General features: G+C 37.4%; 1 protein-coding gene across 1 annotated transcript in view; it reads right to left on the reverse strand.

The window, feature by feature from the left end:
- Window positions 1-23,120, reverse strand: part of PRSS12 (serine protease 12) — a 74,639-nt gene that overhangs the window by 41,105 nt on the left and 10,414 nt on the right. The window contains exons 2-5 of the mRNA XM_049631093.1: window positions 19,908-20,046; window positions 17,506-17,684; window positions 12,686-12,836; window positions 1,503-1,681 (exon numbers count right to left, since the gene is read on the reverse strand). Coding sequence (XP_049487050.1) covers window positions 1,503-1,681; window positions 12,686-12,836; window positions 17,506-17,684; window positions 19,908-20,046 — 648 coding nt within the window. The remainder of the gene's footprint in view (window positions 1-1,502; window positions 1,682-12,685; window positions 12,837-17,505; window positions 17,685-19,907; window positions 20,047-23,120) is intronic.

The following is a 23,120-nucleotide window of genomic DNA, read 5'->3' on the forward strand; positions in this document are numbered from 1 at the left end:
ATCATGTCAATGCATTTATTATTCCTTAGGCATTCATAAATTATAAAAACTGGGGTACACGTCTCACTTGTGTTCTTTTATTGATAATACAGATCTGAATTTGAAGCTTATGAATTCAATGAATAATTAATTCCCAGAAAACCCTGTTAAGAGCTGCATAGCAGATATATAATACATTTATCCCCCCAAAAGTAGATTTAAAAGCCATTTCCATGCAAGATAATCCAAACATCCCCAAACGAAACATATAAATAATCCTGGGGAAAGGTGATACTTTTCATGAATCTCTGGGATCTGTAAAGTAAATGGTCTCTTAGCAACATAATCACTTATTAATGTAATACTTTACAGTCTGCAAAACACTGCTACACATTTTACCTCATTTGACCATCACAGTAACACTACAAAATTACACTCATTTGAAAGAGGAGGAAATGGAGACCCAAAAAGATGATGTTCTCTGGCTTAAAATCTGGTATAAATTTTATATTTGTATTGTATATAAACATGTTACTCTGCTAATAAAAACAACAGCATGTATAGAACTATATAAATAAAAAGGTATAGGGGTGCCTGGGTGGCTCAGTCGGTTAAGTGTCCGACTTCAGCTCAGGTCATGATCTCACGGTCCGTGAGTTCAAGCCCCACATTGGGCTCTGTGCTGACCACTCAGAGCCTGGAGCCTGTTTCAGATTCTGTGTCTCCCTCTCTCTGACCCTCCCCCATTCATGCTCTGTCTCTCTCTGTCTCAAAAATAAATAAACATTAAAAAAAAATTAAAAAAAAATAAAAAGGTATAACTTCAGCACTTCATGGGCCCTCCAAAGTTTTTATTTTCATTTTTTAAAGAAAGATTACAAACCCCACTTATTTTCTTCAAGTTCTTTTTACCATAGAAACAATGGATTTGTGATGACCCAACTTCTTGTCTGTCCCTTTCCCCCTTCTTCCCACAAAACATGTAAGTACATATGCAAACGCACTTATTTGTACTCAGACATGCCCTTCTTTTAACACATCCTGACCAGCATGCTGCGATTTGGAACAGTTGGAGAGGTGAGCGCTGGCAAGTTAAGTTGGTTCCTTTACTAGTGTGCTTTACCCGACAATCCCGTCAATATGGTTTCACCAGTTAGGAACGTATTCGGAGTCAAGGCAGGTCAATAGATAAAAGAACTAAATATATACCTAGTATATGAAATTTATCATTGCACACTGATTTTGATTATTGGATTTGATTATTTCATTATATATTGCAACAAAATTGTATTTTTAGGACTGTATAGCTTTAGGGTGACAAATTCAGAAATATTTATGGATAAGAACATACCATTTTAATACACAGCTTGTGTTCATTTGGGTTTTTGTTTTTTTTTTTTTAGTTTTATTTGTAGGATTTATTTGCATGCTCATTTATATTATCTTAAATTGAAGAGAAAAAAAGGTAAGGCCAGATGGTGGTGCGGGCAAGAGTTGGTAGATTAATGGGGTGAAATTCTTACCTGTCAGAGGGGTACAGGACACTCCAGCATCTTCTTTATGGTCACAGTTATGCTCTCCCCAGGAACTCTTTGGACATTGTTCAATAGAAAGCTCATTCCCAGTACAGCGTACCTCATCCAACATTATTGGACCAGAGCCTTCCCCAAAATATGCCTGGTTCCATGCTTTGGCAATGCCACTGAACAAACATAAGAATTCTGGATTAGACATTAAAAGTTAGTCTGACATAATTTCTTTTACCCCAGTAAAGGCATATTTATGATTAATCCATACTTCCCCTTACCAATTCACTCCCATAGCTCATATATGACTAGCTGTATTTCTTTCTTGTTCATTTGTTACTCTTTATATTTTTGGCCATCACAAATGTTTTAAATTTTTTTTTAAATGCTTGTTTGTTTTTGAGAAAGGGAGACAAAACATGAGCAGGGGAAGGGCAGAGAGACAGGGAGACACAGATTCCTGAAGCAGGCTTCAGGCTCTGAGCTGTCAGCACAGAGCCCAACATGGGGTGACCTGAGCCGAAGTTGGAAGCTTAACCAACTGAGCCACCCAGGCGTCCCGGCCATCACAAATGTTTTAGACTGCTAGTTATCCCCCAATATTTACTCTCCTTTTCTTCTTTAGAAATGGAACCACAGATTTTTAGGAGGGCAATGGCTATCCTGAGTAAAGACCACATTTCCCAGCCTCTTCTCCTTCCAGATAACTGTTTGTTTTAAAATACACAGAGCATAACATTTACCACTTTAACCATTTTTAAGTGTACTAAGCACATTCTCATTCTTGTGCAACTATTACCACTACCACCACCCATGTCCAGAACTCTTTAATCATCCCAAACTCAAACTCTGTACCCATCTTAGATGACTAAGTTTTGACCAATGATATTTAAGTAGAAGTGTTGTCCTATATCACTTCCAGGAAGTATTTTTGTTCCACTCTCTCCTTTCTGCTGACTGCAAGGCAGAGGTGATGGCTAGAGCTTGAGAAGCTATATTGGTCCATGAGGTGCTATGTTAAGAATGACAGAACTACAAGCAAGAAAGAGCCTGGGCCCTGATGATTGTGGAACCACCATACTAGCCTTGAGCTGGCTACCTCTGTTCTCTTGAGAGAGAAGTAAACTCTTATCTTGCTTAAGCCACTGTTATTTTCAGTTCTCTGTTACTCACAACCAAACATATTTCTTTTTTTTTTTTTAATTTTTTTTTCAACGTTTTTTATTTATTTTTGGGACAGAGAGAGACAGAGCATGAACGGGGGAGGGGCAGAGAGAGAGGGAGACACAGAATCGGAAACAGGCTCCAGGCTCCGAGCCATCAGCCCAGAGCCTGGCGCGGGGCTCGAACTCACGGACCGCGAGATCGTGACCTGGCTGAAGCCGGACGCTTAACCGACTGCGCCACCCAGGCGCCCCTAAACATATTTCTAACTAAAACATCTCTTGACTCAAATTTATTTGTACTAAATTTACTTCTGCCACAATTCAAAGTGATACCACATTCTAGAATGTCAGATTTCACTCAAGATGATCATGATTGACTGTCAAAATGATTAATAACTTCAGAAATTGCAATTTCAACACCTTTTAGCCTTTTAATTTTTAGAGTAGAGCATTTATATTTGTGGTTATTCCCCATTATTTTAGTTGCCTTTTTCTCACATCATTATAACTACCTTGAGAATTTAAACCAAAATATATTGAAGGGGAAAAAAAGTTTGCTAAATGTGTATAATACCCCAGCAATGGCAAAGTTTTAGATAATCAACTTCATGGTTAAAGAAGAGCTTATTTGACTAATCTAGATACCATGGAAGTTTCTTCTAAGAGAACGTGTCTAAAACAAACCCGAGGGGTGGCTAGGTGGCTCAGTTGGTTAAGTGTCCAACTCTTGGTTTCTGCTCAGGTCGTGATCTCATGATTCGTGAGATCAAGCCCCGCACTGGGCTCCACTCTGACAGTGCAGAGCCTGCTTGGGATTCTCTCTTTTTCCTCTCTTGCCCCCTGCCCTGCTCATGCTCTCTCTCTCTCTCTCTCTCTCAAAATAAATAAATAAACTTAAAATTAATTAATTAATTAATTAAACAATAAGGAAAACCCCCAAACATCTGAAAGTTAAACCCTTTAATACCCTTTATTAAAGGTATTAATAAAGTTAAACTTTTTAAATACCATTAAAGCAAATACTTGTTCCATTATCACTTGACCCACTTCCTGTTTAATATCCAGAGATTCTGCAAGGGGAAAGATAAAGGAATGTTTATAGGAAGAGGTGTGAAGAAAGCTGGAGGAAAGGAAAAATAGGTAGCTTATGCAGCATATTTTGGTGGAGTTAAAATTTTTAAATTTAGAATCCTGACACTTGAGTCATTACCTGATATTTGTCATACAGTAGCCTCTAAGAAGACTGCCCCAACAAATATTAAAGATTAATATCTAGAGCTAATCAGACAAATGTGAAAGGAAAAAAAATAATCCTAACACAAATGAAATTACCAAATGATACAACTTGATGAGTGAATTTGTTTTGCTAGGGGATACATATGGCAGAACAAAAAGCCATTTCTACTCTTCTGGAAAGAAGGAATAAATGCTCAATTAATAGGATTTTTTTTAATGAAGTTTTCAGTTGTTTCAATGTATGTCTATGTGCCCACAGAAGAGTGTAATATGGACACACATATACATGTTCATATATTACTGACCATGTCCAAAAGCTTATTCTTTCCAAGCTGAATCTCTGAAGAAGAAAAGCAGATGTGGAGACAGGCCTTCAGATTCAAATCTGGGCTCTATTTTTACCAACGTAAGCTGCCCCGGAGAAGTTACAAAAACCTTCCAGGCCTGAAATGCTTCTTTTGAACATAGGGATGATAAATGTTCCCTTGCAGGGTTATAAGAATTAAACTGATGCAAAGTAGGAACTGAATAAATGTTGGTACCTTTCCCAATCTGGCACTTTCAAGAAGCTTCCCCTTCATGGTTGATGAACAGCATATTTTTCACTGCTAAGCAATTTATTTAAAAACCATTTGGCATTTGGTTTAAACAAACAGCATAGTTTTTGTTCTCCCTGCTCCCCAAAGGTAGAGTCAGGCAAGTGGTGGGCAGGGTTGAATCAATGAAAATCTTAACATTTTCTGGTTTTAAGGTTGCAAACATGTTTTAATTAATTAATTAATTTGTTTTGAAATCATTTAAAAAAATTACTTATGGAAGTAATCTGTAGCCTGTAAGATATTGGACAAGTCTACGTTGTTTTTTTTTAAGGACCGTAAGATGATGGCCCAAAAGATCATTAAGCTATGACTTACATCACTCAACTTGGGATTCTTGTGGCAGAGACACAGATAATCGGAGGCCAAAAATTTCAAGCCTTTTAGTGCACGTAAGGCATTTTACCAAAACAATTGTAGTAACCAAAAAAAATTTTTTTTCTAAAGATAGCATTTATGCTCCTAGAAAAATATATTCTATACCCAAATGATCTTGTAATAGTAGTCTCTAAGGCTGTGAATAAATTAAAATGTTTTAAGTTGCCCATAGTAGAGTAGATATCGCCTTCCAAAAGAAAAGATTTTCTTATAACATTCACACGAAATTGAACATGGGAACAGTGTAATACCCACTGAAAATAACTCTAAAGTCATGTACTGATGGTGAGTTAGTCCAGAATTTGGAATCCCGAATAACTGAAATGTATTATTTTAAATATGTTAATATATTTACTAAGTTTGGTTCAAAGAAGGGAGGTGCTTAGAGATGCATTCCTGAGACCTGCGGCACCTTTTTTAACAGGGACAGTCCAGGATGAAAGCAAAGAATCTGATCCCTTGCTGTGGCTCCTGAGCAGAGATCAGCAAACTCCCACCCAAGGGGTAAATTCAGCACACCACCTGTTTTTATATGGCCAGGAGTGAAGAGTGGTTTTTACACTTTATGAATGGTTGAGGAAAAATCAAATCAAGAATATAGTTTTTGACACAGGAAGGCCATATGAAATTCAAATTGGACTGTCCAGAAATAAGGTTTTTTGGAACAAAGCCACACTCATTCCCAACTTACTATCTATGGCCGCCTTTGTACTACAAAGGCACAGTTGAGTAGTTGCAAAGTCTAAAGTACTTACTATCTGGCCCTTCACAGGAAAAGTTTGTTGACCCTTGCTCTAAAGGAAAGAGATTAATGAAAGCAAATATGAAAGCTGATGTAGAGAACACTGAAAGTTGGAGAACACAGGCAGAGGAGACAGGATGACTGATGAAAGTCATGGGGAAGCCAGATAGGAAAACTTTGGAGAAAGGCAGATTAACAGCCTCCTTGGATCATTGCCCTGGGATAAATGCCAGGAAAGAAAAAGATCTACTGAAGAAAATTTCAATGAGTACAATTCACTGAGCCAGGATTAGGTGCTATAAGGAATATGGAAGAATATAAAATATGGAAGAATATAAAATTTGATCCCAACTCAGAAGCAAAACGTAAATTTCAGAGGGTTTAAAGAGGTAAATATTGAAAGAAAGAAAGAAAGAAAGAAAGAAAGAAAGAAAGAAAGAAAGAAAAGGAAGGAAGGAGGCACCTGGGTGGTTCAGTCATTTAAGTGTCTGATTTGGCTCAGGTCATGATCTCATGGTTCATGAGTTAGAGCCCCATATCGGGCTTTCTCCTGTCAGCACAGAGCCCACTTCCGATCCTCTGTCCCCCTCTCTCTCTGCCTCTCCCCAACTCATTCTCTCTCTCTCTCTCTCTCTCTCTCTCAAAAAAAGAAACACTAAAAGGAAAGAAAGAAAGAAAGAAAGAAAGAAAGAAAGAAAGAAAGATAGGAGAAAGGAAGGTTCAGAAGTCACTAGAATAAAATAAAGACCATAGTATAAGAATAACATCACCTTGGGACAAAGAGGATTTCCTGAGCAAGATAAGAAACCCAAAAGTCAGAAAAACTAAAAAAAGTGTAATTTAACCACATATAAATTTAAATACTGTATAGCAAAACACACCACAATCATAGTCAAAAGGCAAACCAACAAGCAGGAAGAAATATTTGTAATATATAACAGCAATCAAAGAAAAGAACTCCTAGAAATTAATAATAATGTTATAATTACATTATAATGAAAGACAAAACAACCAACATAAAGTAGGGGAAGGGAGAAGATCAGGCTATTCACAGAAGAAATATTCATGGCTATTGAACAAATGACAGGTCAAATGGTCAGGTAATGGTCAAATTAAGACAATAGGAATGCATTCTTAGCTAACATATATTTTTAGAGATTTAAAACATTAGTATCATTTTTTGTACAATATTTAGGCTAAAAGGTTACAGACTAAAGTCTTTTTATTCCCTACCCACCCCACTCCAAAACCAACCCTAAATTAATGATTAGCTGGGAGTGATTCAAGATAGGCTGGGCAGAGTAACTGAAATATACTGTGTTTCAAATATGTTAAAGATCATGTGATAGAGGTCCTAGGGAAATACGAAAGGCCTGATTAGTTGCCTCTGAACTGCGTCCCTTCTTTAAGGGAGAACACAAGATACAGAGGAATAACCCCCTAGTCGTGACTCTGGGGAAAGTCATCTATGATAAAATGCTCTTAAAACACTACTTGGGTGTTTTATGATCTTCCTTATATATTTCCATATTTTCCATTATTTATAAATATTATTTTAATGATCACAAAATGTTTAATTGAAATAAACTAGTCAGAAAAAATTGAATAAATCTGATGACAACAACAAAAATGTGAACCAGGAAACTATAATGCAACACAGACTAGGTTTTTCTGGCTCATTTTCGAGTTTATTAAAATTAAGAAGAATTTTACATATACACATATTCCTTCAGAGCCCATAGTATTTCCTGGTGTCCTCGACTGTGCTGGCTTTTAGGGAACATCAAAGAAGCTGATGACTCTGCTTTTACAGAGATTGGGCAATACTGGGAAAAGCAACATAAAACTCATGGACTGTTAAAGTCAAATAATTGCCACGTGAATTCGATAAAGCTGTGTGTTCTTTGTCCTTCCCTTATGGAAATTATTCCCACACCAACCCCCAGCAGTTCATTTGTAGTAAAATTTCCAGTGTGGCCCACTTTCTTACCCTCTGACCACAGAATAAATTTGTGGAATAGGGGTGCTCTAATATAATACATTGATTTAATAAATCAAGGCTGTTTTTTTTTCTGTAAAGCTATTTGACCTACATAACAGCAATGCCCAATAAACACTAAATTGATTCTACCTCTGATCCTTATCCAAAACATTCTTAAATCTATTTAGCTAATCTGATTGTATTTGTGTGAAGTTTGTTTTCATAGAAAAAGACCAAATAAATAGCACCATCTAACTAATTCAATCCCCAGGCTTAGTTACTACTTTGAGTAGATGCAAAATAGAGTCGGGCAATTCTATTGTGCAAGATTATTGTTTGTTAGGTTATGAAAGATTAGTCCTTTCACTTCAAATATCAGTGTGTGACACTTATAAGCTATGAGTGAAAAACCTCGTCTTTAATGATCAATATCCTAGGTTTCTCTCTGGAGAACAAATCCCCTGCCTTTCCAATAGTGATATTTGATGTACACTGAATGATTACTGCATGCCAGGCACTGGTCTAACAGCTTTATATGTATTAACTCATTTAATCCTCCCTACAACCCCATATTATGATCCCCATATACAGATGAGGAAACTGAGGCCCAGAAATTAAGTGATTTGCCCAGCGTTATACCACCACTGGATAGTAAAACTTGTCTGGCAAAAACAGAGCTAACTCTGAAACATTTTGCTATCTTACAGCCTCTTGGGGTATTCTCAATGAGGTATCTATGGCACCTCAAATGTAGTCTATCTAAAATGTGTCATCATCATTTTCTCCCTACAATTTACCTTTATCTCTTGACTTCCCTATTTCTTTCAGGTCTATATTGCTATTTATTCTTAATAACAGCTGGCTATTTTGCAAATACTATAACATGAAAGAAAAAAATTCTACAGTGGGAACCATAAGTCTCAAGATTCTGGTTCTCATTTAACAGTATGACTTTGGGGCTTCAGGTAATCACAGAGGGACTAATTTCCTCTTCTGCTAGACAAGGTCTCTCTCCTGCTCAATAACTCCCTGTACCAAGTTTATCTTTATGGTAAAATCTATAAAATGTGAAAAAATTAATGAACAGTAAAATAAAAAAAAGGAAAGAACTATTTTTTAAAAGCAATTTGTACCAGATTTTTATTCTGATCACTCAATAAAATTGTTCTGTAGATAATTTCATAGCCAAAAATAAATAAATAAATAAAACCCTAAGAAAGATGTGTTCACAATTTTTAAATTCCTATGTAAATTATGGCATATCCACACAATAAAATATGATGTCATAGTTCTAAGATACGCTTTTAAGGGTTTTGAAAGACACAGGAAATGTTTTAACTTTAACTGCACAAAAGGAATTCTGATTAAAATGTCTCCACCTGAAACTTCACTGTGTACATATGCATTCTCAAGTCAACTTTCTGACATCTGGCTGCCTCCTTTCCTGTTCCTCATCTTTCTCCAAGCTGTGAGTTAATCAAATTGAAGTATCAAAAGTACAGTAATTTCTTTTGTATTTAGGAAGCTTGCCAGCTCCAAAAACTCTACAGACACCATTAAAAGATGAAAGTCAACAAAAACAGCGTCTCGCAAAGAAATTGTAACTACCACTCCAGGGAGGCATGATGTAGTTTCCCTCTGGGAATTCAACAAACAAATAAGACTGAGATGAAATTTGCTTAGGAAAAAATCATAAATCCAGACAAGCAACAATTACGCTGTTATCAACCATGTGCCATTAAAAACTATTTCATCTGAGAGGGCTGTGCCATTAAGTAAGCAAAACAGATTCTAAAGGAAGCACAGTTGCAGAATACTGCTTTAATGCAAGCTTATGAGGTAATTATTAAATCAAGTGAAAGAAATCCAGCAAACAATATCAGCTCAGGGCCTCAGAGTACTTACAATAAAAACAAATGTCTACCAAGCTGAATTGTTGCTTGTTGCCTAGGCTCGTGGAGGAGTTCTGCTGCCTTGTATATTGGGACATATTTTTCCTTTCTTGTACTTTTCTAAACATGAATCTCCTCATACAAAACAAAGCAATAAGGGGCACCTGGCTCAGTGGGTTAAACATCCGACTCTTGATTTCGGTTCAGGTCATGACCTCAAGTTGTGGGATCAAGGCCCACGTTGGGCTCTGCACTGACAGCAGGGAGTCTGCTTCAGATTCTCTTTCTCCCTCTTCTCTGCTCCTCCCTCGCTTGCACTCTCTCTCTCAAAATAAATAAATCAACATTTTTTTTTAAATATAGCAATAAGCTAATGCTCAAGAAAGATATAAACACATGACCCTCACATGCGTTCAATGCTAGTATAGTCTTCCTGGTGATTCCATCTCTACATTCTTTCTATGCAATAGACTATTGTTTGTCAAAATGGTCCCTGTTTAATGTAATGTGAAAAAATGTAAGTGAAAAAACTTTTTGGCTCTCAAGAAAATTGTACATTTCAACATAAATTTTTAGGGTCATTTCTATGACTGTAAATATAATTAACATTCACAGTGTGTCTGTGAAATTTTTTTGCATTTTTCTAAGCAATAAAACCTGCCTCTTCCCCAGAGAAATATATTAATAATTAAAAAGCTTTATAGCTTAAATACAGAGTAATCCATACTGCAACTGGTAATGTTAAATATGCTATTACTATACCCTTAACGTTCTTAAATTTTTTTGCAAAGATGTAAGTTTTTTAGTAACTAACATGAAAATCAATTAGTACACCAATGATTACACAAGTGATAGCCCAGTAAATATACACATACAGACCCTAGAATGTTTTAAAATATGAAATTCATATTTTAATTCATAAAACAGCTAACTAAATAGAAGTTCTGCATAGAAAAATAGTGTTTGATAATCTTGCCACCAAATACTTGGTTCACTTTGAATGTTAATAATATCTTTCAACTAGGGGCGCCTGGGTGGCTCAGTCCAGTCGAGCATCCAATCATGATCTCACAGTTAGTGAGTTCGAGCCCTGTGTTGGGCGCGGTGCTGACAGCTCAGAGCCAGGAGCCTGCTTTGGCTTCTGGGTCTCCCTCTCTCTCTGCCCTGCCCCACTCGTACTCTGTCTCTCTCTCTCAAAAATAAATAAACATTTTTAAAAATAATGATAATATCTTTCAACTATAACGGTCCCTAATTTGACTGACCTTGATAGCTGATGTATATTATATACTTGTTACGTGTGCTAACTGCTCTAGTACCTGTGTTAGACAACAGCCCCAATATGTTAGGAGATATGTTATAGATGAGGGAATCTGACCAAGAGATATTCTATAACTCTTCTCATCTACAGAAGTAGGACTCAAATCCAGGTTGTTTTGAGAACAGGGCACATGCTGATAATTTTATGCTGTGTTGACTCCAACAACACCTGGACACTTTTAAAACCTAGTCTCAAAATTTAATGATTAATAGCAGTTTTCTCAAAGGGAACTAGTTGGCCCTATTTCTGACCCGCCCAAAGAAAAGGATCATACCAGTAAACTTAACACCAGTAAACTTAACAGTAAACTGATCATTATAAGACCCAGAGACACAGGATTTGCCATGCTGTTCCCTTCCCACACATAAACGGTGAAATAGCGGGTAGGTCCCAGAATTGGTTACAGGGGGACTATGTATCTTCACAGTGAAGGACTGGGCCAATGACACCTTAACCCAGTGCTCGTGCTCAAGCTTAGCCTCAGCAGTGGGGAAGACCCCTGGTTGTTCTGTGATGCAAGAGGAGAACACATCCCTTTTGATGGTTCCTGGCCAAAATACTTGCTTTGATCTAATCAAGCATTTGGATCTAGCTTCCTATTTCAGGAATTACAAGAGCCAGAGAGGTAAACTAAATGACACCAGCAAGAAGAAATGAGACAAATCCAGAAGGTAGGACATTCCCCAGAACAACTGGTTCTGTCTCTTCCGCAAGTCAGTGTCATGAATAACAAGAGGCTGTTCTAGATTCAAAGAGACTTCAGGTACACAACATCCAGATGCACTGCATGATCGTGGACTAAATTCTGCTTAAGATAAACTGTTGGTCAAGGACATTGTGAGAGAACCACGGGAAACTGAATGTGTGCGGTATTAGGCAATGTTAAGAATGATTACCAATTATATTAGTTGTGATAATGTTGATTTGGCCATGTAGCACAGTGGTCTTACTTTTAAGAGATACATACTGAAGTATCTAGAAGGGAAAATGTTAAGATGTCAATATTTTCCTTTAAATTGCTTCAGTATAAACACAGAGTTTTGAAAAAGAGGGGGATCAATTGCAAAACAAATGAGTATAAATGGTTTAAGTTTCAAAAATCATGCTTCACTGTCAAGGATTATGCTTAATTGAAAAAAAAATGATACATGAACAGAGAAGCTTTGATCTCAAGAGGCCTCTCCCATCACTACCACCCACAAAGTGCGAAATGAAGAAATTTACAAACTTGAAGTAAAGTATCAATTTTGAAATTTTTAGGCTTGTGAAACCAATGTTCAGAATCACTAAAGAAAAACAGATTAAAAATCCAAAATTACAGCATGCTATTGCAGAATAATCACAACTTGGGCAACATGGTATGTTGATTTTCATACTGCTGTTTTTATTGTATATGCTTCATTCATTTCCACACCTTCTGTGGGAATTATTTTCCTTGCACATTAATAAACATCCTTTGTTCTAAGCACATACCTAACAAATAAGAAAGCAAAGTCAAAAGTTTAGATAATATTTGGGGAGAAGAACCGAACTTCAGTCAAAGCCTAACAACCAGTTTCATGAGATGACTTTGGTAAGTTGCTGTGACTGAGGATGCTGGTTATTACCTAGGAGCAATGTAAAGGCTACTAATGAACAGTAGTAAAAGGCTGAGATTCTTAGGGTATAAAATCAATTGGATTCAGACACAGACAGGGAGACCTATAAGTACACATAAATTTTCTTCAGGGAGCCTACAGCCTAGTACAAAGATCACCAGGTGGCTTTTTCTATTCCTCTGAGGAAATGTGCAATTTAAATACATGGCACCTGCCTCTGGGTATGGAAATAACAGATTCCAAAATTTAAAAACAAGAATAAAAACAAACCTCAGGCCCAGCTGCCTGCAGATCACTTCTGCATCTGCTTCATCCCACTGGTCATCACAGACAGTCCCCCACTGACCAGCATGGTAGAGCTCCACTCGGCCTTCCCGGGCGCTGCTCCCACCCACGAGGCGTATGACAGGAAACGCCGGGCCTGTTCCGCGTGAGATTAGAAACAAATTAATTAGGCCAACATATTAACACTGACTGATAAGATTAGATATATTCTATTTATTTGCCATTCTCAGTAATTAAATCATACTTATTAAGCCACTTCAGTGATTTGGACATACACATGCACGTGTATTATGTATTATGGTATTCTTGACCAATTAAAATATTCCAAACTGGGGCACCTAGCATGCAACTCTTGATCTCAGGGTTGTGAGTTCAAGCCCCACATTGGGGGTAGAGTTACTTAAGAAAAAAATATATATCAAAATAAAAAAAAGTACTCCAAATTGAATTATGTTCATTTAAATAGCTCTTAAGAGGAAGTAGTCTAGGGGTGCCCAGCTGACTCAGTCAGAAGAGCCAGCAACTCTCGATCTCGGAGTTATGAGTTTGAGCTCCATGCTTAGTGTAGAGATTACTTTAAAAAAAAATATTTAGGGGCGCCTGGGTGGCGCAGTCGGTTAAGCGTCCGACTTCAGCCAGGTCACGATCTCGCCGTCCGTGAGTTCGAGCCCCGCGTCAGGCTCTGGGCTGATGGCTCGGAGCCTGGAGCCTGTTTCCGATTCTGTGTCTCCCTCTCTCTCTGCCCCTCCCCCGTTCATGCTCTGTCTCTCTCTGTCCCAAAAATAAATAAAAAACGTTGAAAAAAAAAATTTTAAAAAAAATATTTAAAAGAAAAGAGGAAGTAGTCTAAATTCACTTTTCTCCCAACAACCTCAGAAACCAGAAAAAAACACACTCAAAACTGTAGTTTACTGGAAACACATTTGATTTTAATGATATTGTAGTAGTGACACTGATTTTTTAATTTACAGTGACTTGAGCATTATCAACATGTAATTTTTTAAATTATTTTAGAAAGAGAGAACAAGGGGCAGAGGGAGAGAGAGAATCTCAAGCAGGCTCCACACTCAGTGCAGAGCCCAACATGGGGCTCAATCTCATGATCCCGCGATCTGGGGTCATGACCTGAGCTGAAATCAAGAGTCAGGTTGCTTAACTGACTGAGCCACCCAGGTCCCTTTTTTTATATTTGCAGAAATCAAGTTGAAGTTAACACCTAACTCATTATAGCAAGGTAGTGAACATTATGGCCAATACCTGTAAAAAACAATATTGAGAATTCATTTGGATATGAATCAATTCATATTCATTTTCTAAGAACTACCAAAGGTTTCTCATTGCAAATTCCTTATTATGGTCCACAGTGCCCTGATCTAGCCCTTGTCATTATCCTGAATATCTCTCTCTACTCCTGGCCTCCTTCACCAGGGTATATGTATGATGCCCTCATCCTTCTATCCTCAAAATACTCGAAGTTGACTCCCACCTTAGGGTTTGTACACTTCCTGATTCTTCTGCTTGAAATAATGTTCCCACAGATCCTCCCCTGGCTGTGTCCCTCAGTTTTCAGCTCTGAATTGTCCTTTGCTTAGAAGGCCTGCCCTGGCTACCCTAGCTAATGAAGTACCTTAAGGTACTTTTCACTATATTGCCTTCTGAGTATTTACTTTATCTAAAATTATCATTGATTTATTGGTTTACATGTCAATTGTCTGCCTCCTAACAGCTAGAACTGAGGACAGAGATAGTGCCTTTCTCTTTCACCTGGGTATCTCAGGTTCCCGGCATACAGAAGGCACATAATGAATATCTGTGGGCTGACTGGCTGACAAGTGATAGCTAAAAACCTAGAAAGAATATCCCAAACATGGAAAAATAATTAGCAATATTCATTCACTCAGTTCTGTTTAACAAACAGATATTAGGCACCTGCAGGGCTGCAGGGCATTCACAGGAACACTAGAGAGACCCCACCTTCACGAAGTTCACTACCTAAGGACATGAACAAAGTGAGTACAGAGAAGAGATCATCAGGAACCTGCAGGGATTCAGAAGCAAGGTAGTCTGGGAATCTCTTCTGAAGAAGCTGTTATCTGAAGAGGGCCAAGGTGGATGGATGGGATTTCAAAAGTCAGAGATGGGGTAAGTGCATTTCAGGAAAAATGAACAGGATGAGCAAAAGCACAAAGAAGCACAAAGGTGAATGTGTTTGGGAAATAGTAAGCCAGGATAATTTTTCCAGAATAAAAGATGTAATATGATAAAAGGTTCAGAATAGGCTGGGCCCCTATTCAGAAATTTAATTGCAGCTTTTGCCAAATGCTAATCATTTATCCACATGAAATAGTCTTCTAATTCCTCCATAGTGTAAGCAGCTGTCTGTAAACGGTATTGGGATATTCATATTTATATTCAAATATCATACTTGAGTTTTGCAGCACAGATTCAGACCAGTGAATATTTATATTTACTCATTCTGATCTTTAGAATATAGCTCATTTATATAAATCAACTAGTACTTATAATTTGTAAAAGGATAAAGATAGTTTTAATAAATATACATGTTCTCAATATTGTATACTAGCTTCTTATAATTAACTGATGGCTGACTGGTGGTAAGAAACTTAAATTTGCATATTATGTTTATTTTTCCTTTAAAAAGCTTGGAAAACATAGAAAAAAATGATCGAAAAATGTATAAGTTTTTTAAGTTATTATATTCTCCCCTGCCTCCCCTCCCCCTGCCACTGTGGTAAGCTTGGAGATAACAGAAAAACAAAAATTTTTAAGAGGAAAGTTAAAATCACCTACAACCCAGAACCATATGGCATATTACCTTATTTTGTGTGTGTGTGTCATGTTTTATTTTAAAACATGTGGGCATTTTTCTGGCTGTATAAGTAATTGTGAAAATATTAAAAAAGCTCAAAGACCAAATGACATCAACATCCCACATCCTCCTGACAAGCACACAGAAAATCATTTGAAAGAGAATTCAATGAGGTAGTTGACTCATGTTTAACTTATGGATAAATAAAACTCCCAGACATGTTCATTAAGATTACTACTTCCTATACCCAATACTGCTACCCAGTCTCCTACTTAGGAAGTGTTGGAAAAGCAACAAAGACTAGGTGACAAAACACTAAATGTAATTTGCAAACTAAAAAAAGTGTATTTATGGTCTATCACTGTGCCTTGAAGTAGACTCAGTGTTTGCTGATTTGAGCCTTTCTCATTCTCACTGGATCTTTTTTCACTCTCACTGCTAACTTATCTCAACCTCCTACATTTTTATAGATGCTTATAAATGACCTTAAATTTATCTCTGCAGTCTGAGTATAAACAGGTGGATAGATGACAGAGAGAAGAAGGAATTTTCTTAAGTAGATAGATATCCTGAAAGAAAAATAGTTAGTTTTCAACATATTATTTACTTCACTATTTGAAAAATGTTAAACATTTTACCAATCAGGTTGAACATAAAGTACAAGTAATAATCTACAAAAAGCAGTGCATTATTGAGCCCAATTTACATCATCCTTGAGGCAGCAATGCATAAACATGCACTGCCCAAAGCAGCATTACCCAAAAGTGGAGAATCAAAGGAAGAAAAGGAAAAATTTACAAAACACCAAGATTTAACACGCACCTGGCCCACTTAAAAAAGAACTGTGGTTCTCTAAGCACATACCTGTCCCCTATCTTCCAACTAGTTCTCCCAGCCAATTCATAGGAATTACTTTAAATTGAGACTGTGGTTTTTTTTTTGTGGTGAGGCATTTTTCCATTCTTCCCCTGATATTTGTACTCCAACAGAAACCAATGCCCTGGGCTGGCTGCTAGCTTTTTAGGACCTGGGATATCTGATCATGCTTCCGTCTCCAAGGAGAACGCAAGAAGGGATGCTGTGACAGTGTGCTGTGACAGTCAACTACCTCACTGAATTCTCTTTCAAATGATTTTCTGTGTGCTTGTCAGATCATTAAAACATGATCCCCAGGGGCACGTGGGTGGCTCAGTTGGTTAACCATCCAACATCGGCTCAGGTCATGATCTCACGGTTTGTGAGTTCAAGCCCCACATCCAGTTCTGTGCGGACACGTTGGAACCTGGAGCCTGCTTCAGATTGTCTCCCTCTTTCTCTGCCCTTCCCTTGCTCACACTCTGTATCTCCCTCAAAAATAAACATTAAAAAAAATTAAAATATGATCCCCAGAAAACCCATCAGCCGTCATGAAAAGCAGCTAGTCTGTCCTTTACTTATGTTCATATGAATATATGCATATTTTTGTGTACTGAAACCATACAGTTCATCATCTCATGACGAGGGTGTGGTGCATGGAAGGAGCCTTTATCCAAGGCAGTTATCCATATTATGGAATGTGCTGTCTACAACTCAAAGGAGAATAATGGTACCATGATGATATTCTATCCTATAAATATAGTGACAATATTTTGTTGTAGTTTCTGTATTCTATATTTGATTTCAAGATGATTTTCCATCTTGATTCTATCATGACTTTCCATTAGCAAAATAAATGTTTCATATATAATATTTCTGTAAACAAATTAGAGAAAATAGAAAACACGTTAAAAGTGAGATACCATTTGAAAGTCAAATGGAATTCAGAATGTTAGACGCACTCCTAACTGAAGACTATTTGACTGTAAAATATGATGATTCAGGCTTATGTCTGTATTTAAACCCTTTTAGGAAATGGTTTAACGAAGACAATTTTATCATCTGGAATTTTGTTGAAAACATAATGAAAGTAAAAAAAAGAGGCTTTTTTTTTTTTTACCATGGGAAAAGCTACATGTGACAGCAGCTGCCATCTTCTGAGGACACACCCCACCCTGCCAGATGTCTTTTTCACAAAGCAGTATATTTTCTTCATCTCCTCGGCAACGGACATTGCTCCAATAAATGGGAATAAGGCCCAGTCCAGAAAACGGGGTTTGTTTTGCTACTCCTTTTCCTCTGGAAATACAATGATTGAGGTTAGGTTTATCAAATACAGGTGAATCTTTTTTGTCAAAGTATTTAGATTTTTAAAAATCGAAGAAATCAATAAAGATGGATGTGGAAGGAAAAGAAAAACAAAGAAAAAAAACTACATAAGTTTCAAGCAAATCAAAACTCAGGAGATCAAAATTTGGGTTGATTACTTATGAGTCTTTTTAATCAATCTTACAGGACTAATGGTATGCATGTGCCTTTACTACCTATAGCTAATTTTAGGGGAAAATGGGTAAATACTACAGATATTAAGGAAAAGCCTGGTGATTTTGTAGAAGTGTGTCGTGTGGCTCCGTGAGACTTGGATTCTAGTCTGGACTCAGCTGCAAATTACTCTAAGCTGCAAGTTTCTGTAAGCTCTGCTTTCTGATGTATAAAAGGAGGGGTCTGGATGCTTAAAGATTCTTTCCTACTCTAATATTTTAGGCCAGCATTTTCAAAATGATTATTATTACTACATGTAAGCAAGATAATATCAAGAGAGGTGATCATTCATAATTTTTAAAGCCTTATATATAGTATTTGCTAGCAAGACTTTGAAACCAATGAATAAAATAATAACATGCAGATGGGCTCTGCTTTAACTCACCTAATCTACATCTTTTATAAGTGACTTCTAATATTTACAAATTGATATTAAATTTTAAAAAGATTAAATGCTTATCTGATTAACAGGGTAATCTCTAGAACTGTCTTCATACAACAGCTTCCATCAACCCAAACAGTAAACATTCGGGATATATCAAAAATATGAATATGTCTTAGGGCACCTGGGTGGCTCAGTTAGTTAAGTGACTGACTCTTGGTTTCAGCACAGGTCATGATCTCACAGTTCGTGGGATCAAGCCCCCACTTTGGACTCTGTGCTGACAGCATGGAGCCTGCTTGGGATTCTCTCTCTCCCTTTCTGTCTGCCCCTCTCCCGCTCACGGGCACTTGTGCTCTCTCTCTCTCTCTCAAATAAACATTTAAGAAAAATATGAACATGTCTTAATAGCAATAATTCTGAGCTGCTCTGATCTAATTGTACAATTCTTTTTTACAAAATGGACTACTGAGGGGCACCTGGCTGGCTCAGTTAGAAGAGCATGCAACTCTTGATCTCAGGGTCGTGAATTCAAGCCTTATTTTGGGTGTAGAGATTATTAATAATAATAATCAAATAAAAGGACAACTAAGAGATAATATAAGTAATCAGAGTAATCAGATCCCCTTACCTGAAGTTCTGTTTGCAAAGCTTCCTAGTGGGAAGACAGGAGGAGGCGGGAAGATTAAATTTCTTACTGATCTGACTGCAGTTGATTAACCTTTTCATTTCTATCATCATATTAGATATTACCACTCACTGATTATTAGTCCAAAATATTTGTAAACTGCAAAATTTTCTTTCAGTCTTTTGGACCTGTCTATTCAAAACAAGATATTTTCCACACTTTCTAAAGATCTCTAGAGATAAAGGCCAAGAAAAACATCTGGCATGTGTACTTAGAAAAAAAATAAATGAGACACAAAAACAGAACAATAAGAGCAACCACAAAAGCAAAACCTTGTGTTCCTAAATGGAGCCTTCTGCTCCTGGTGAAATCCCCTGGCAATTGGCATAAAGGTGCCAGGGCTGTTGGAAGTTGGAATGTACAGACTGTTTCACAGAGAGCGCTTGGAGCAGCCAAGAAGCCCACGGTCACTGCAGGGCACTGCTGGGGCTGATGAAAGCAGCCATTCTCTAGCAGGACCTCCTCAGCACAGAACCCCCAGGCCTGGACATCACCCCTTACCCATTTCGGGATGGAAGCACAGGTAAACACCGCCTTCTTCACGCACAAAAAGATGTAAGCTGTGGATGGCTAAAAGTAGACAGTTAAATGCAAATGACAGCAGTCTAGGGCTGCGTGAGCTACTGAGAAATTACAGTTCTCAGAATCAAATTCTTTATTTCCTAGGACTAAACAATTAATGTTAAAGACAAAGAGCAAAAGACGCTTTTGACTTTTGACCACTTAGCATTTGCATATTTCCTGGTTAGCATTCCTTCCACATGCGGCCCTTTCTTTATAACTCTTGTGAAAAGGGAGAATAAGGGACATGAGAAGGAAGGAAGACGTCATCTTTCCACAGCAGTGACGGGTGCCGACCATTATTTGCAAATATTAGCGGCCTGATGGGGTCAAGGATGGGCGAACTCACCCCTGCTGCAGCTGGTGACAAATGACTGATGCATCGGAATCATCCCAGTGGCTGCTACACACTGTGCCCCAAACTCCATTCGCATAGATTTCCACTGTGCCTTCAAACTCATTTTTGCCACCTCGAAGTCGTACTGACCCTGAAGCGGAAAAGAATCCCAAAGTCCCTTAATAGCAAATCAGCATCTGAACATTATTACTTCACCATTCTTTAGTTAACATGATTTTCCCACATAAGTGGTGAGAGATCCAGTCAGAACAATTCGGTGTCCATGTTAATGGCATGCGCTTCTTTCTTTAAATGAGGGTTTAGCAGATTCTTTTTTATTTAGTTTATTTTATTTTTTTTGATAATTAACTTCATGGTGTCAATACTACTTCTGTTTTCTTCTTTAAGCAAACAAAGTCCAATTACATTTTAAAAGGGGACAATGTGGAAGAGTATGACTAATGTCTGATGTTACATCCCAAATATTGGATTATATCCCATACAAAATGCTTATCATTTGTGTATCATCTTCCACTTCACATGAGGTCATAGATAAGAAGCAGAGAAACAAAATTCAGTGCTCTATTTACAAATTAGTTGTAACTGACTGTGTTATATATTCCTTCTATGGGATTTGTTCATCACTAAAGAGCAAAATGCTGCTGCCCCTTTTAACTTCAAGCAGTAGTCATGAAATTCTAAAGATTATGTCTATAATTTCAAAAAGGTGGTGGTGCTAAAAACATTGCCTAATGTCAATCTTAGGAAAACTGCCACTAGGTAGAATTGTTTGGTATAATGAGTGTCCCTGGAAATTTGCCTTCCCTTACACACCATCTTCACTCAGCTGCTGCAGAGATCACGACTTGAGTCATTCTTTTCAGTCTTGAGAAGAGTCAAAATTAAAATGCGAGCACCCTCATGGGGCACCAGGGTGGCTCAGCTGGTTAAGCAACCAACTTTGCTCAGGTCATGATCTCACAGTTCATGAGTTCGAGCCCTGCATGGGGCTCCGTGCTGACAGCTCAGGGCCTGAAGCCTGTTTGAGATTCTGTGTCTTCCTCTCTCTGCCCGTCCCCTGCTTGCGCTTTGTCTCTCTCCCTCTCTCTCTCTCTCTCTCTCTCTCTCACAAATAAACATTAAGAAAAAATTAAAAAAAAAAAAAAAAACAAATGCAAGCACCCAGGAAAAATAACATCCCATAAAAGTGAGGATGGATCAGGGTGCCTGGGGGGCTCAGTTGGTTGAGTGTCTGACTCTTGGTTTCATCTCAGGTCATGATCTTATGGTCTCAGTCTCATGAGTTCGAGCCCTGCATAGGTGTCTGGGCTGACAGCTGGGAACCTGCTTGGAATTCTCTGTCTCTCCTCTCTGCCCCTCCCCCGCTCGCACTGTCTCTGTGTCCTCAGAATAAATAAGTAAACTTAAACAAAAAAAGTGTAGATGAATTCAGGTTTCCCTTCTAATTGCCATTGGTTTGCAAAGTGGCTACTGGGAGGCCACAAGTTGGGCACTTAAGCAGAGATAGAAGCACTTATCATTTCACAGATAAAGAAATCAAGAAATTAAGTTCTATCAAAAAACTGTCATATTTTGCATATTTCAAAGTTGTTTCAAAGTCTGACTTTAAAATAATTTTTCCAAAATATTAGATTCACAAATCACCCATTCACTTCATTTGCAGGGGCCCAGGCATCTCCCACTATTATTTTCCAAGTCATCATCATTTAAAAATATAACTATTTAAGAAACACATATTGTATTTCTCATGATAAATACAAAGTGTCATTTAATTCAAACAATATTAAGACAATATTAAATGGAAGGAACACATTACACTGCCAAATCCTGATTATTCAGGAGAGAGCATGGGCATGGATCATTCACATGGCAGATAAATCTTAATCACTCACACATTCCAAACCTCTTTAGTTCACTAAGCAGGAGGAAGCCCTGTTTGGCTCAATGAAGAGTGTGAACTGCACAACATTTTTAAAGAAATATGTCTGAAGAGTTTAACTGAGCTTTAATGATTTTTTAATCACAAAATCTCTTCCATAGAGACCTACATAATATTATGCTTATTGCAAATGCCAGCATTTTATTTCAACTCAAAGAATTCACTTGCTCACCTCAAACAAACATTATTTGAAATGATATTTAAATTAATCTATTATCTATTAATCCTCCTCCACTAGATTACTTGAGTCAAAGGGTTGGAAGAAAGTTCTAGCAATGAAAACAAACTGGAATACTACTTGTGCGTGTTAAAAAAAAATCATAAAAAATGTAATATACTGCCTAAATCACCAAAAAGCTACCAATAAGAAATGATGCATACATAACATCTAAAGATTAAGGCATTTGGAGATAAGGCATAGAAAACTCTGCATAAAGTATATCACATCATTAGAATGCAGTGACGGAGCTGGAAACAGCTTCCAGGTCAACTATCAGTTCCTCCATCACTCCTCAGATTCTCCAAACATGCTGTGAAAGCCTGGATTCATTTAGCTGTATCTGCTTTATGGCAAGAAATGTGGAGTGTTCATCCAATTTCTCTTTAACAAGTGAATACAAATATTTGCAATTCTGGAAAGTCAATTTGCATGTCAATGGCTAATGACCTCTCCATCGGAATCCATTCCCAACACCAACATTTGCAAGGCACACACCTTTCCAGTAGTGCTTCCATCCCCCAGCCCTCAAAGTAGTTTATCCTTTTCTTAAGGCCATAACAATTTCTAAAATGTTCTGAGAAATTATCTACTTTGGAATTAGAGTGAGTAGTTGTTAATGGTACATAATTCCATGCAGTTCATAATTCTTCAAATAATTATTTGAAAGAGCACTTTAAAAACTATCAGTATAATACATGCTCCAAAATAATAAAAGATTGACATACATTTAAGATAAGTAGTTTTTATTTGGTTTTGGTTTTACTCTGTTCTTGCTTCATTTATTTTCTTAGAATGGTTAAGGTGGTCAAAATCTTTAAAAATGTATGTAACACATTTCCCTCAATTTATGGATGATAAGGATTTGGACCAAATCAACTGACAGGACCATTTCCTCAGTTCCCATCCTTCCTACTGTTCCTCTGTTTCCAACTATCTCCTAGATTCCTGTCATTTCTACCATCTCTGAACCTGAGCAAAGACCCTGCCTTGTTTTTGCATTTTATGTCTTTTTCATGTCTGTGCATTTATGTTCTTTGCATAATGC

The sequence above is a fragment of the Panthera uncia genome, chromosome B1 (genome assembly GCF_023721935.1).
Source record: "Panthera uncia isolate 11264 chromosome B1, Puncia_PCG_1.0, whole genome shotgun sequence".
Classification (NCBI taxonomy): domain Eukaryota; kingdom Metazoa; phylum Chordata; class Mammalia; order Carnivora; family Felidae; genus Panthera; species Panthera uncia.